This window comes from Mustela putorius, unplaced genomic scaffold (genome assembly GCF_011764305.1).
Source record: "Mustela putorius furo isolate JIRA1106 unplaced genomic scaffold, ASM1176430v1.1 tig00003909_pilon_pilon_pilon, whole genome shotgun sequence".
Taxonomy (NCBI): domain Eukaryota; kingdom Metazoa; phylum Chordata; class Mammalia; order Carnivora; family Mustelidae; genus Mustela; species Mustela putorius.
The window spans coordinates 22,227,842-22,244,280 of NW_025422057.1; the positions used below are offsets into that span (position 1 = coordinate 22,227,842).

The window sequence follows — 16,439 nt, forward strand, 5'->3', positions numbered from 1 at the left end:
TTAGAAAATGACAGCTTTCATATGCCAATAAATGTGAAATCACCTGGAAGTATTCTTGGGAATTTAGGAGCCATCCGAATGTCCTTGCTGAATGCACCTGCTAGATTTTAATGAAGGGACATGAGCGTGTTCTCCGTACATGTTCCGGTGGTCCTGTCTCAGCCGTCTGATGAGCAGACACTGTCTGTTCAGCGGAGAGACGGAGACACCTACATAACTTTGTCACAATTTTTGGTTGGTAGACAGTGGCCTCGCTGGAACATGGAGTGAGGCAATTAGTCTCCAGTTCCGTGTGTGCTTTTCGTCTCATCCCGAGGGCGCCTGACAGCCAGGATCGTACTCGCTCCACCACGTCCCTCTCTCCTCTTCACGAAGGGGCAGGTGGAAGGAACGGCGAGGCGCCTCGAATCCATCCTGGGTTACAGAAACACAGTTCAGTCCGCGCGTCTGCCATGCGCTCTTTTGTGCCATTTGCGCTGACGGGACACCACTCTCCACGCTGCCACGATCTGCTCTTGAGGTTTCAGTACGATGGCCTCCCAAGGCCGGAGGAAGCTCTGAGTGTTTGTCTGGCATGTGGATCTTTTCTGACATGGCTCTAGTATTTCTTTTCTTCCCTTCCCTTCTCCTCTTTTCCTGGAGCTGCCGCATCCTTAGCCGGGAAGCTTTACACCCCGGGCTGCAGTGATTTCTCTTCCTGCGGCCACACATGAAGCACATCTTTCATGCTTCTCCGAACCAAGCTCAGAAAGTGCCAATTAATAAGTCGCCGGGGAAGAAGTCCGTGGGTAGCATTAAGGCCTCCTGTCTGGAGGTATTGGGTGCGCACTCCGACTGACGGAAAGCAGACCTGTGAGAGTCGGGAATGAGGTACTTTATCACACGTTCCTGGAGGCATAAAATGAGAGAATAGAAAGCGGTGTTCAGGGCGGCTTCTCCATCGTGGTCCTGTTGTGGATGGTCCCCACCGCTCTGGCCGTGGTCAGCTGTCCTAATAAGAAAGTACAGAGCAGGAGTGCTGGGGTGGCTCAGTGGGTTAAAGCCTCTGCCTTCAGCTCAGGTCACGATCCCAGCCAGGGTCCTGGGATCGAGCCCCGCGTTGGGCTCTCTGCTCAGTAGGGAGCCTGCTTCCTCCTCTCTCTCAGCCTGCCTCTCTGCCTACTTGTGGTCTCTGTCTGTCAAATAAATAAATAAAATCTTAAAAAAAAAAAAAAAAGCGCCTGGGTGGCTCAGTGGGTTAAGCCTCTGCCTTCAGCTCAGGTCATGATTTCAGGGTCCTGGGATCGAGCCCCTCATCAGGCTCTCTGCTCAGCAGGGAACCTGCTTCCCTCTCTCTCTCTGCCTGCTTCTCTGCCTATTTCTGATCTCTCTCTCTGTCAAATAAGTAAATAAAATCTTAAAAAAAAAAAAAAGAAAAAAGAAAAGAAAGTGCCCAGCATCTGAAGCTGTGAACGTGTCCACATGTAAAGCAAATTATTTGGTCGGTAGACTGAAGACCAAGCAGGACGCCCAACTTCTCTTTCCACGGTGCTTCCATCCATGCCTGCTCAGACTGCTCTGCATCTTTCTACTTCCATGCGACGACTCCGAAAACTCTTCATTTATTTACTTACTCATTTGGAAAATATTTATGGAGTCTATAAAATATGCCGGGTATTACTCTAGCTTTTGGGACTATACCTGTGGGCCAGAAAAAGAGAAATATCCAATACCCCTATTCTCATGGAGTTAACGTACTAGTAGGGATTATGTAGATGATAAGCAAAATAAAAAAAGGAAATTATGAGATAGGTTAAAAGGTGACAGAGTTGACCTCATACAATTTCCAGAGAAGGCTTTAGAACGCCCAGCCTTTGAGTCAAGGCTCAGGAAATCAGACAAAAGGTAGGATGACATACAGGGCTAGTGTTGATGGGAACAAGAGGGCTTATGGTAAGAGAGAAAAACAGTGGAGCCCACGCTATGTTTCTTTCCACCTTAATCACAACAGACTATGACAAGTCTTGCTCTTTTATGTCCCCAAATGGAAAGTAGACACGGCACAATAGGAAAGAGGGCCAAGGTTAGAGGAAGAGTGGGACATACTTTAGATCAAGGAAATAACCGTGGTGGGGGGGGCAACAACAAGGAACCCCGTCGAACAAACTAATGCACCCCTCTGTGTCTTCTTTCTTCCTTACACCTTGTCTGCCTCTTGGAGGTTTTGTTGTTGTTGCTTTGTTTTGTTTTGTTTTTGTTTTTGTTTTTTTTTATCGTATCATGGCATTGGCCCAGGAGAACAAACCCGCAGAGCCAAGGTCCTTGTTTGACCAAATGTTCTTGGTTCTTTTTTACTCTCTTTCCAAAATTTTAACTTGTTGTTAAGTTTTGTAAATGTGTAAGCTTAACTTTTTGTTGTCTTCTCTCCCCCGCAATGCCTGGCTGCAGATTATGTTACTCACAGACCCGGAGATCGAGAGCAGCTTACTCATCAGCTCCGATGAGGGGGCCACCTATCAAAAGTACCGGCTCAACTTCTACATCCAAAGCTTGCTTTTCCACCCCAAGCAGGAAGACTGGATTCTGGCATACAGCCAAGACCAGAAGGTGAGTGCGATTACCTTGTTGGAGACAACAGCGCACGGTTTTCCAGGGAACAGGCCGCTAGCTAATTGTCTCTGCATTTCTTCTCGGTGGTGGCTTTGGTTTGGGGCAGTACCTGAACTCTGAGCCAGGGGGCCAGGGGCAGCAAGGTGGATTTCAGGGTGCTCACTTGAGCTGGGTCTACATCTGAAACAGCATGTAAGGCAAAAGCCTGAAACTCAGGAAGACATGGGGAAGCTGTTCTTAGCTGTGGCGGGCAGTAGCTTAAAAATGTGGTGGGCAGTGAGGAGCTCCCAACCCCTTTGGAATCTGAGACTGTTTTGTGCATGTGGAGATATGACTGTTTTTCTAGGTAAAGGGCCCATAGCTTTTCTCTAAGCCTTGTAGGGAAGGACAACCCTGAAAAGGCAAAGAGCACTAACTAGGGATTTGCCAAAACAGTGAGAGAAATGGCCAGAGAAGCAATAATAATGTCCATACATAATATTATTCAGAGTCAAGTAATGTCAGGATTTGTCTGCTTTTGGTGATTGCATTGAAGGAGAAGTCTACTTTGTAAGAAAGCGCTGAATGAGGTTGTGCATGGGTGCGTGCGTGTGTGTGTGTGTATATGAGATATGTTTATGTGTTTTATGGGATACATACTATAAAATATATTACATACTCTATAATACAGATGCACTATAAAACACCTTTAGCTCCTGTTTTTAGAAAAACTTAACATTTTCAGATAGAATATAAGGCTAACAACAGCAAATATAATTAAATAGAAGTTTCACAGGCAAATAACAGACTCTAGCTATAAAAGCCAACCAGAAAATAGGTGCAAAAGTGGAATGCTCTTTGTGAACTGTGATTCAGCGACGCTATCTTGCAGATTATTTTTATAGGAATCTTGTGCTAGAAATTACATATATTTAAAGAAATACTGGATTTCTGTGAGTGAGGAGGGTGCTCAAGGGTTTTTGTTTTGTTTTATTTTTTTTGTTTTGTTTTCGTTTTTTTCTTTTCTGTTGGGAAGATGTAGATGTGAGGGGAGGGGAATGGTGGAAGTAACTTTCCAAGGTCTCTACTGGCATGGGCATTTTGGAGGAAGCAAATTAAAATTCTCAGGATTGGAATTTTATTCATGCTGCCTTTACTGCAAAAAAAAAAAAAAAATGCACATTGAGCCTAAAAATAGAAAAGATTTACAATTAGTTAAAAAAAAAAAAACACTAAGCAGCTTGCCTACCCTTTTACAGAATGTACAATTCCATTCCTGGAGTCAGGCCACCATGCATCTGGTCCAAGATGGTGCAGTTACCAGAGGCAAGGCTGAGCGGCTGAGAACAGAGAGAGTAGTAGTCATTTAATCCACCGGGCTATTGTATTTTCTTTGGCAGTTAGTTAATTTTCCGTCTGATGCCAGAGGTGCAGTGAGGGCCAGATTTACCTGCCTAAGTTAAAACAGTTGTGCTGGAGGAAATGCCCAGAAACAGAACCTTTTATGCCTTAGCACTTCCAACAGTGCTCCCCACAATCACCGTGGCCAAGTGGACAACCAGGGGGGAGTGAGGACATCTGAGTTGGGGCCCCAACTCAGCCATGGAACTTGGTGCACAGTACTTGGTGTTGGCTCTTTGGCTTAAAATACGTTTGCATGGATCAGTATACTTACAGGTGTGCATCCACATGAGATTGAAAAAAAACAACAACAACACATTAGGCCCCACGTCTGGTTTAGGTGCTCATCAGGGTTCAGTGTTGGTCTCAAATATCTTTATCAAGGAGCATTCAGTCCATGTGGGGAGAGAAGATAAATGCACATGTGTTCACCAGTAGTCTAACAGAGGCCAAGAGTCAGTGCCTTCATTCACACATAATAGAAACCCAGTTGAAGTTGCTGGATGCGGTCTATGAAATTGTCAGCCCCAAGTTCAGGAGATGGAGATCTTATGAAATGATTTCACCTTGACCTTGAGGAATATGTGTCATATTTCTGTTTGAAGGGTCATACTTCACACAAGAGGAATGTCAGAAACAATAATACAAAGTTAGAAAAACCATGTCTACACAGTTGGGAATGTCTCCATTTGGCTGAAACTGAAATTTTGAAAAGTTAATTCTGGGTATATTTGTGGAATCTGATATTGATTGTTTTGTACTGTTTTGACTATTGGACTACAAGGCAGAATAAATCTTGTTTTCATAATTAAGAGCCTTGTGAAAATTTTGGATAGTGGAATAGTGTGTTCAGAGGTATAGATTACAAAGTTTAACCTGGTAGTAATCTTAGGATGAACTGTGGTTATAGGAGGTCAAAAGCAAGAAGACTAATTAGGGTGATATCACCGTAGTCCTGTTCTGGACCAAAAAGTATCTTCTGTGACCATGACCCAATGAATTCTGTCATTGCAGAGGTGGAAGAAGCCTTGACAGTCCTTCTGGTATGTAGCTAACAAACACCAGATCTGAGATGTTAGTGAATTTTCCTAAAGGGAAATACCACTCATTAGCATCAAATGCCAACATTCAGTGAATGGAATGAAGGCTTATGTGAAATTTGGTGGGATTCTCATTCTTGATTGTGACATCTTGAGATTAGTAGAGAGGCAGAAACCTGCCTTTGTGTTGAACTCTCTGTTTTTCCAGGAAAGAATGAAGGGGGAATCATCCTGGAAAAAAATTGTGGATAACCTTCTAATATGAGTAGGGGATAGAGTACACCTTGTCTCAGGGCTTGTATCGTAGAATGAGGACCGGGGCTTTTGCTGGGAGGAGAATGGGCTGCCGCCATCGGATGACTTGGCTGGAAGTCAAGTTGAGAGGGTCTGGGGCCGCTCAGGTGGGCCAGTGAGAGGGAAATGATAGCCGGCAATCAGCCGTGGATCCTGGAGCGTTCCCCGCGGATGAGATGCCGCAGTGAGCACGGAGGAGGGCCCTGCGCTGGTGCCAGAAGGCCCGCTACTGTATTTGCCCAGGAGAAGGGAACTTTTATTCCTTCGTGGAAGGATTGCTCATCAGTTTTTCTGTGACAGCTGCTCTTGCTGCTGTGGCAGAATTCCCAGCTCTGATCTCGCCTCAGCGCAAGGACTTGCTCTGCGGGATGCTTTTCTACGCCAATGTACGGTGAACAGAATCCCCAAGCAGACGGTGCTGGCTCTTAGAAAGAGTCTTTTTGAGGTGACAGCTCCTTCAGCCTCACCTGCGAACAGAATCCTCCTCCGCTCCCTCTTTCCTCGTGTCTTCTCAGGCATGCAGGCCCTCTTTTGCACATACTCTCCCACTTTTGCCAACTGTACTTTCCCCTTATTTCCCTGCCATGGCTTTTTCTCTCCCACATTGCAGGAGACTTTTAAGGCCCCGAGGACTGAGTCTGGGTCTCTGGCTTGCTGGATGGAGCCCATATGGGCTGCGGTGCTCTGCTCTGCTTGGCCTGCACTTCATCGTGAAGGCCTCGGTACCCAGTGGAGGCTTTTGGATGTGAGCATTTTAAAGGATTCAAAGAAATTGCTGAGCAGATTGTCCTTTCTGGTCCAAGATAGAGTTTTACTGGCCATCAATTCCATAGCAAATCAGATTTAAAAAACAACAACAACATCAGCAGCTTTTAATCAAGGAGAAATGCATATGGACAAATGGCCTCAGAATTCATAAAATCGGGACTCCCCCCGCCCACACCTGTCAGTGGTATGAAATTCCTAGGCAGTTGCCAAGAGGTAAAAGCTTTCTTGAAGGGGAAGGGAGGTTAGGAACCCTAATCCTTCTGTAGTCGTCAAGAAGTACTACTTAGGTAGCCTTTGTCTGGAGCCTTCTGCGGTATTGCCATAGCACTAGCCTCCTGGGCTTCTAATAGGTCTATGTGAGGACATGCCTTTGGAAAGCCTTGGAATTTCCAGAAAAATAAACATTATAGACCTTATGGAAATTTTACATCAAATGGACAGGGTGATACTGATCCCATAAAGTCGCACTGCTTAGAATTCTTACAGAATAGCAGTCAGTCACTGTGGACACTACAAAGAATCCATGGCATTTAGTGTAGAAACACCCCAAATTGTGTTTTCCTTTGTTTATTTATTTATTTATTTATTTAATTAAGCAGTAGGCAAAGCAAACATCCTGTGCCACCTTTTTGTTTCTTTGCATTTGGCAATTGAGCAGGTACTGGAGAACAGAGAGAGAGAGAGAGAGAGAGCGTTCTTCACTTCATTGCTAGTTTCCTCTCACTTTCTTGCCTCAGTGCAGGAAACCACCCAAGGAAGGCTTAGCAGCAGGCTGAGCCTGCCAGATTACATCTTTATTTTAATTTGGCAATAAACTAGTGTACAAACTGTGCTATAAAACATTGCCTCCAACGGCATCTCTCAGTCTGCCTTAAACACCTCACTAAACATGATGTGTTGGGAAACATTTGAAATGAGAGAAAACAAAGCGCAGATGTGACTGAAAGAAAAAAATGGGAGAAAAGTGTAAGAATATGCATATACCTCCATTTTGCAGGCCACCATCGGGGGCCCTGGGCTCATGGCCTCTCCATTAGCGGTCGCCCCACTGGATCGATTTATAAAGGGGAGGGTCTGCAGGGTTTTGAAAGGGACATGAACAGTCCTGAGCAGCTCAGGAGGAGAGGCACCCTTGCTCTGCTTTCCCAGGCTGGCGAAGTTCTGCCAGTGGGGGTCCGCTGACCCTGACCCCTTTTCTCTGGTCCTGTGCAAGTACCTCCTCTCATCACGGCTGTGGCTGTCCAAGTCCATCGAGGCCATGAATGCAATTCCCATTCCCCCAAGCAAGAAATCGAACTGAACGAAGCGGCGGGGTCTGAGCTGTGGGAAAGTGGAGAGCAGGTGCTCCTAAGACACTCAGAAGGGCAGGGATGGGGAGGGGTCAGGAAGCTCAGCTGAACCGAAGGTGGCTCGCCCAGTGTCACCAGACCTTCGCGGCTTTTCAAGAGCAGGAATCCTGCTTCATGTGAAATGTGATATTTTCTTATTTTTAAGTATTTATAACTAACTCAGAAATTTAAAAGAGAAAACTGTGCAGGGCAAAGAAACCTCATCTGCTGTCTTACACGGGTCCCCAATCATTTTTTCAGTCCCTTCTGTTTTTCCCATCGTCTTTGTGTTTCTCCTGTTCATGGATCTCCCTATCAGTTTTATTTTAGGAGATGTTAAATTGTTTTGTGAATTTAAAAAATGCATCTAAGTGGGGTGATCCATCCCGTGGGGGGAGAGACAAAACCTTTAAGACCGTTTGGTGGACCACCCCACGCTTTGCGGCGGTAGTAGGATACTCTGCAATTTATATTGTTCCATTTATTTTGGAGCTCTGTGATTCGGCAGTACGAGGCCTGTCACGTGGGAATCTGCTTGATTCGTCTGTATTCCACATCACAGTTTATGAGAGAAATAAGAAATCCTAAGGCTTGCATGTTCGCCTCACCTTTAGTGTTTTGGTATTTATGTATGTGTGTAAGACACACACAAAACCAAAACATGGCGTCCAAGGCAGAGAACATGTATTGATAAGGCATCTTTTTCTACAAATAGCTGAGACTCTGGAGTGCCTTAGTGGTTCAGTCTATGAAGTGTCTGCTTTTGGGTCAGGTCTTGTTCTCAGGATCCTGGGATCGAGCCTCACATCAGCTCCCTGCTGAGCAGGGAGTGTGCTTGTCCCTCTCCCTCTGCCTCTCTCTCCCACTCATGCTCTCTCTCTCTCTCACATAAATAAATAAATTCTTTAAAAAAAATAGTTGAAATTCTAAATATTACCAGCCAGCGTTCTCTGTATGAGTGAAGATGGACTTTAAGTTAAAATGATATACTGATAGGAAAGGAAAATTATACTGCCAGTGTGTTTGATAGCCTACTGTAGAATTTTAGTAACTTGCATAAAAGTAAATTTAAAAATACTTTTCGTTTCATATCCATTCTTAGGAAAAACAGTAACAGCAACAACAGCTTCCTTCCATTCCTTTTTAATCTTTTGTACTTCTCCTGACTGGTCCCTCACAGAAGGCCATTGCTGATCACAATGACTTTGGATGCTGAGAATTCCCTGGGAAAATTATGATTGCTTGAAAAAGGGATAAATGTCAGCATTTTCCAAAACTCAGTCATACTGGTTTCTCACAAGTGCTAGACAGTCCAGAAACCAGGTAAGAGCATGAGCTCTCTACTCTGTCAGGCCATCCCAATGGCCGGGGGACCTCCGACATTTCATTGACCTTTACTGGTTCTCCAACAAGACTGTGTGAGGATGCTGACATGATGTACATGAAACACTTAACACAGAGCCTGATACAGAGCCAGCTTTGTGGAGATGCCAGCCGATGTATTATTCACAGGCCTGAGAGTTAACTGACCTGGTGTGGCATAGCTGGGTTTAGACATAAGACTGTCTTCCTTATCAGTAGTGTCTCCCCAGTACCTGAAGTCATAGACACTTTAGTCAAAGTCACGTGCCCTCTTAGCGATCAGTTACTAAAAAGTACCGTGAAACCAGAATGAATGGAGCAAGGAAAAACCAATACACGGTACTCAGAAAATATTGATTATAATAACAGTAAGCCATTAAATATTAAAGCATTTGTCTTCACAGTAGCTCTATTTGTTTTTTAATAGACCCAGCAGCCCCCTAACGTCAAAAGGGCAAGATTGAAATAAAAGAGAAATAGATCCTTGAAATTCAGCCCCCTGCAGATATTCAAATAATTTCTGCACAAGCACAAACACTTAGGAAACTGATATCTACCCAATACCATCATGTTTCCCCAAGGCACTGCATTAAGTAAAAAGGCACTCAGTTATTTATAAGAAATATGTTGAACATTATATTCCATGCTGATTAGGTAGGAATTCCATGTGCTTGAAATTCTCCAATGTCAGAGCTGATTTCTAATCTCATGAACATGGAAATAACTTCAGTATCCAAGTACAAAACTAGCAATTAGAGTGGAAACCGGGGAGCTTGCTAAATGTCATCCCAATGTCATCCCAATGCTTGTTTATAAAACAAATTCTCAAGCTGAAATGCCATCATAGGTAAACAGGGAGACCTCTGTTCCTCTTAGATACCTGTCTAACCAGGTTGCATTATTATTTTTCACTTGCAACCTGGAGAACACTTTGCTTTACCTGTTCCTAACCATTTGAGTGAAACGAGCTGGAAGAATAAGGAAAATGGACATTTAGAAGGAGTCAGTAGGATTAAAGTTGGGACAGGCACAATTATGATATTTGGTAGCTCTTTAAGGTTTGAAATAGAGATAATTTCATTTTTGCTTGTACAATTCCTTAGCCTGTTCATTTGATCTGTTCTGTCCACCAGTTCCTGTCTGAATGGATTATGATGTGTCTTTCATGACAGCACCAGTCTGGAAAAGTTTGAAGGGCATTGGATCTCATAAGAGAAGATGGATCTCTTTCCTTAAAAAGCTCATGGGGTACCCAGAAAGACCTGCCTCGAATGGGGGCCCTTTTGAAATCTGGTAATGCTAGGATTTCCCATGTTTTTCCAGGACGAGAGTGGTTGCAAGCAATGATGTTGACAAGAAAGGGAGTGATTAGGGGAGGAGAAAGGCTTGGCCTTGTAAGTAGACACATTTTGTGAGTTTATGACTCTATGGCTTTCCTATTCAAAAAAAATATATCTTTTCCAATCTCCTATCAGTAGTACAAAATACAAATGGCACAGTCATTGCCCCAAGGAACCCAGAGGCCAAGATCACATAGCTGGCAAGAAGAAGAAAACCCAGAAGTCATGTACCCTCCTAAAATTGCCAGGCTCCTTTACTGAGGTATACTTTAAAAAAAAATATATATATATATTTATTTGACAAAGACAGAGATCACAAGTAGACAGAGAGGCAAGTGGGGGAGTAGGGGGAAGCAGGCTCCCCGCGGAGCAGAGAGCCTGATGTGGGGCTCCATCCCAGGACCCTGAGATCATGACCTGAGCTGAAGGCAGAGGCTTAACCCACTGAGCCACCCAGATGCCCCACTGAGGCATATTCTTAATATAAAATATTATTAAATGAAGAGGCACCAATATAGACCTTCAAGGCCTCGCTCTCCAGTTTTGCTTAACTCCGGTGCCTGCCTGGCTGACACCACTACAGGCATGATGAGAAAATATCCCAGGACAGCAGGACATGAGATTCAAAGCCATACAGGGTCAGTTGCTCTAGGAAAGACCACGATAAAAAATTTTCAGCCTCAAAGGCTGGGAACTGGAAGCCTTGTCTAGGACCCTTCCTTGCTTTTAGGATGTCTGGAAGAAAAGGCAGTCTCATCTGCTTCTCCCTGTCATTCCTCCCTTTCTTGGGGTCTGAGGACAGTCAGTGAAGGCTGCTGGCAATAATCTGTAGCAGAAATGAGCAAGAGAGAGAGAGAGAGAGAGAGAGAGAGAACTAGCATTGACCTTTCACTCTGTAGCAGGCATTTTGCAAGGCCTTTCACATCAAGTGCTGAACTTCATTCTTAGAGCAAATATTAGAGATGTTATTGTGCCCATTTAGCATTTGGGGAACCTGAGGCTCTACGGAATTAAGAAAATTTCTTAACGTGGCCTGTCAGGCGATTGCTAGAGCCAAGTATAGCCTGTGTCTGAATGTCTTCCCACTCCGTCCTTCCTGCCCCGTTGATCCAAAAACCCTTTGCCTCCCTAGAAAAAACCAGTGTGATTTTTAAAGTTTCTTTAATTGCCCTTGTTTGTCCCATTTTTCTGTAATGATCTCTTTCCTATCCCACCTCCCATGAGAACTGTTCCCTCTGACAGATGCTGCGGCCCCCATTTCCCGAGCTCATTTCACAGCAGAGGGGAGGACTGTTGTTTGAAGATCACAAGGGAGAGGAAGGGAGGGGCCGGAGGAAGCCGCGAGCCGGCGGGAAGGCACCCATGACTGGCTCCTAGGCATCCTGCGCCCCTTGTAGCGGTAGAGTGGATTCTGCGTGTGAAATTGCCCCCTGCCCAGGAGGAGCGATGGGGGCATTCAGAAGTGACCCACTTCTGGTCAGCTATTTTTCTTTTCCTTTTTAAACTTTGTTTTGTTTCTTTTTATTTTTTAACGGTGTCTCTCCCTGCTGTGGTGTGGCACCTTCCAGCTGGGCTGTCTCTCCTTCCTTCTGTCCTCACCGTCCTGAGGCTTCCGTCTTTCGGAGGCACAGTTCTGGTGACACTCCTGTTGTGTTTCGCAACTGTTGAGCTCTCTCATCTGTGCACTTAAATAATGGTGGGATCCTATGGCTAGTGAGGACTACTCATTGATATTGAGGGATTTGTAACATAAACTCGATGTGAGCTTCCAATTATTTTATGTATCTTGTATTTATTTCTCCAGCTATATTAGATATCTCTAAGGACCAGATTCCATCTTACATTTTTTTGGTGTGTGTGGCCCTCGGTCACATATTGACGCTTCCTTCCCAGACAGCCTCAGTTCCATATGTCTAATCCCCTGAGCCTGCCTCAAAGTGCCAAATTCAACTGTGGGGCATGTGACAGACTTCAGTGACAGCTGGGGACTGGCCAGTGACAGATTTGATAAATCCAGCCACAGGAGAGATGGATGGAGCCAGCGATGCGTCATCGTTCCTACTCACTTTTCATCAGCAATGGCCGAATATCCAGCCTCGATGCTCTTGTCCTTTGACCTTGTCGAGGTCCCCATGAGTTTCACTCAGATTGCATGTGTCCAGCCTACCGCCAGGCTCTGTTTACAGTCCCTGCTCCCATTTTACTTCTCTGCAGGCAACCAGTCAAGCTTGGTCTCTTGTAGTTCCCAAAAGAACAAAACACCACCCCAGCTTTGCTGCTCTGTTTATTTGCTCAGAATGACCCGTTCATTCTGGAACACTTTTTGTCCACAGTTATGTTAACTGTACTCCAGGCCTACCTTGAAGGCTCTGACAGACGCCCACCTTTTTCTCTCCTACATAGGCTACCATAGTCTGAACAACATGTTACACATTATTATTCTAGGTTGTCTGGATACTCCCTGATGAGCTAGTCTTTTCTTTGAGGAATTTTCATCTGTTGGGGATGGGAGAGCTGGTCTGTGATGGCCATCACGGTTCTCTCACATTCTATCCCTGGACCCACCAGACAGGAAGAAGACTCAGGCTAGCACTTAGTGAAGTTTTATCAAACTATTTTGGGTACCACAGGATGTGTTTTTCCTGTAGAGTGAGTGAATTCAGGCCTTCTCCTGTGTGGTAGAACCAGGACATTAGAACATTATTTTTGAAGACCCTAGATTTCTGTGGATGGATGCTCTTCCTGTTGAAGCTGATGGAGGAAAGAGCTTGATGTTTGCTGTGCCTTAGGCCTGGCTTTAGGAATTCATCTGAGGTCCTCAAGGTACCATCTCTTTCTTCCTAAAAAGAATTCAGTAACAGAAGTGAGAACTGGAGAATCATGTGGTAGATGAGTGCTTTGTACCCAGGCCATCCCCAGGGCAATATAAGGGTGAGGCAAGTAAAATAAACCTGGCAGGGTTTTCTGTCAGCCTTCTCAGGAAGTGCAATTTGTAGGCCTCCTGCCTCTAGGATGCTAAGGGCAGAGAAGCAAAAGGGAGTGAGCAGGCAGCCTTGAGAAGAGCCCACGGCAGGAAGTGTTCTGCCAACATGGAAGCCTCTTAAGGAGTCTGTGTGTGGGAGACCCAAGGACCTAATCCCTGCCTGGGAAAGTCTCCATGAGGAGCTTCGTGGGGGAAAGCATTCAGTTCCACCAACCAAAGATTTAAAACATGTTCTCACTCTTCCCTTTTACCAAATTGTGTTCTTGCACCAATTTCCTAGTCGCAGAAGAAAATCCCTAATGTGTCTGCCTTGAAAAGAGGGGCTACGTTGGTCATGACTTAGAAATATTGAGAAGAAGAAATATTGAGAAGAAGGGGGCCGTGATGGGTACACGCTTTTGCATCAGACAAGAAAGTTGCATTTCTCTTCGAAGAAAGATGCTACTCTGCTAGGGCTCCCACCTCCGCGTGAATGAAAAGAAGATGGAAAATGGAAAAAGATGGAAAACGTGGGCAACAGCTGCTCTCATACTCCCCCCTTCTCTCACCCCAAGTCGGTCTGCTCTAGATCAGGAGTGCCGACCTATGCCAGTGAATCTCACTGTTTCCCACCTTGCCCCACCCCCCCCCCAGCGTCCCTCTATCCTCCCTCCGAGCCTGTGCCCCTAATCCGGCTTGCAGCTGGCAGCCTCCTGTGGATGGCACCAGCGATGGCTGACCAACTGGTGAAAAGCTCCTCACGACACTAACCCTGGCCATCGCATCCTTTGCAATTAATTCTATTTTTACCTGCACTCTTCTTGCAGCAGACAAAGCCAGATGGCAAGAAAACCAGCCGATGTGAGGGTTGTCTAAAAGAAAAAAAAGACTAAACAAAACAAAACACATTAGTAAAGGAAGAGGGAGGGAGGGAGGAAGAGGAGAGCCACCATGCAGGAGAGGAGCGTGGCAGGAGGGAGGAGTACTGACAGCCCCCGCCAGCACAGTGACAGCGTGGAGGGTCAGGCCCTGAGGCTGACAGTAGATCTTGAGCTTAGGCGAGCGTTGGGTTGGTGCTCATTAAGTTGTATTTACTGAGGCAGGGAAGCAGTCTCGGATAGTTTAGGATGATTTGAGACAGGAAGGACTCTCTGCCTTGCATTCTTAGTCAACCAGAATCCTTTTCCTGTTCCCTTTCTTAAAAGTTTCAAATCCTTCAAAAACATTTCCCCGGTTCTCTGTACCAGAGTTAGCACAACTCAAACAAAACCAAAAACCCTGCAAGAATGATGTTTGGGGGTTTATGATAGAGGTTAGCTGATGGCTCTTGCCCTCCTAAAACTAATTCGTATATTCTGTCTTCCTCTCTCTGATCTCTCTCTTTCTCACCCACTTTCTCTCTCTCTCTCTCTCTCTCTCTTCAGCATTGCTGGAGAAAGCTGCTTTGCTTTCTCTGATGTGACAGATCGTAATGATAGTTCTCAGTTCTGTGTTCTGACAGTCAAAAGAAACCTTAGAGCCAGAGACAGACAGAGAGGGAAATAAATCTTATTTAGGTGCTGCCAACACTATGAATTTTATTAAAGGACGTTGACTCATTTTGCAAGAAAAGCCTTCCACTGGCAGCTGAGACAGTGTCATTGGGTAAAAGGCTTTGATCCTTTTCTCTTCTTTCTGGAAGAGAACTTGGCTGTCAGACTCTGCAGGTTTAATTAACACATTAATTTGAGTGCCTTGAGTTGTTGTTGTCTCCTTTAGGTATTAAACCAGGTTGGACAATGGGGGGAAATATTTGAAGTAGTAGATAGAGTATACAGAGCAGCTTTGGCTAAGGGTAAATTGCAGTATCCTGATATTTATAGTTCTGGTTTGTTCATTTGTTTGTTTTTTTAGGTATAAGCTTTTACTGGGGTTCCATGGAAATAAGATCTATTCCCCCGATAAGTTACCTTTGTCCACCCACTGGGAAGCCTGGATAACTTACAAGTTAGATCCATCACTAGGGCATTCGCGTGGTACAAATGGACATGTTTCTCCCCCTTGCCCAACTACTATGTGTTAGATATTTTCTAGAAGGAAAGGATTCCCAACACCTATAAACTTCATAGTCTCATCGAAGGGGCAGAGAGGGGTCTCCTATATTTTAGAATGCCTTCTAGAAAGGAAGGAATTTCTGCCTTGCATTCATAGACGGCTCTCTTGGAAGGTTACTAAGAAAATTAAATATAACTATGTTGTGGCCTGTAGCTTGATACCATCTGCGGAGCCACGGAAATGAGGTCACAGGGAATTTTAGTGTGTAGGAGAAGGTCATAGAAAAGGCCTGTTTTGGTCTGGGCCTAAAAAGAAGACGGGCATAGGGGTTAGGCAGGTCTTAAAATCACCTCAGCCAGAGTGGGGAGCCTCAGTGGAGAAACAGAACAGGAAGTCTGCTCGGGTGGGAATGAGAACCTGAGAAGGGGAGTCCAACAGCACTAAAGGATTCCTCGAGAGAGAGAAAACGGGGGGAAAATGTCACTGAGCTGAAGGAGAGAGGCTTGGTTTATTGGATTATCTGGGACACCTCCTGCTGGAGGGGCCTCTGGGTGCTCACAAATAACAAAGCGTCTCCTGGAAGAGGATAAAAACAAATATCATGGGACATACCTGACTGGTCCACAGATTCTGAATCCAAGCCTGGGGGATCAATTAAAAAAGACATAGAGGAAAAAAACACACACGGATGCCGGCACCCGGTAATTCCTCACGAAGACGAATTCTGTGTGGGAGGCCGGGACAGCAAACCCTCGGTGTCACCGTGTGAGCCCTCAGAGTTCATATTTGATTTTCAGGGAATATGTGAGTCCAGCCTCGTGCACAGAATTGTCATGATTTCAAGCCATCCTGATTCTGTTGCATTTGCATAGATCTTTGTATATTAATAGAAATATTAACATACATTTATATATAGACATGGGCACACACAACAGTGTGAACTCTCTTCTCTTTCTTTTTTTCATTTGAATTCAATTAGCCAACATAGAGTACATCGTTAGTTTCGGATGTAAAGCTCAGTAATTCGTGAGTTGCATGCAACACCCAGTGCTCATCACATCACGTGTGCTCCTTCTGGCCATCACCCAGTTACCCCGTCCCTCCTCCTAACCTCCCTTCTAGCAATTCTCAGTTTGTTTCCTATACTTCCTATCGTTTCTTTCTTTCTTTTTTTTTTTCTTTTTAAGATTTCATTTACTTATTTGACTGAGAGAGACCCAGCAAGAGAGGGAACACAAGTGGGGGGAATGGGAGAGGGAGATGCAGGCTTCCAGCTGAGCGGAGAGCCCGATGTGGGGCTCGATCCCCGGACGCTGGGATCATGACCCGAGCCAAAGGCAGA

General features: G+C 45.1%; 1 protein-coding gene across 5 annotated transcripts in view; it reads left to right on the forward strand.

Moving 5' to 3' along the window:
• SORCS1 (sortilin related VPS10 domain containing receptor 1) overlaps window positions 1-16,439 on the forward strand; it is a 511,420-nt gene that overhangs the window by 328,314 nt on the left and 166,667 nt on the right. For all 5 annotated transcript variants that reach the window (XM_045068616.1, XM_045068612.1, XM_045068614.1 and 2 more), the window contains exon 4: window positions 2,428-2,586. In XM_045068616.1, the coding sequence (XP_044924551.1) occupies window positions 2,428-2,586 (159 nt within the window). The remainder of the gene's footprint in view (window positions 1-2,427; window positions 2,587-16,439) is intronic.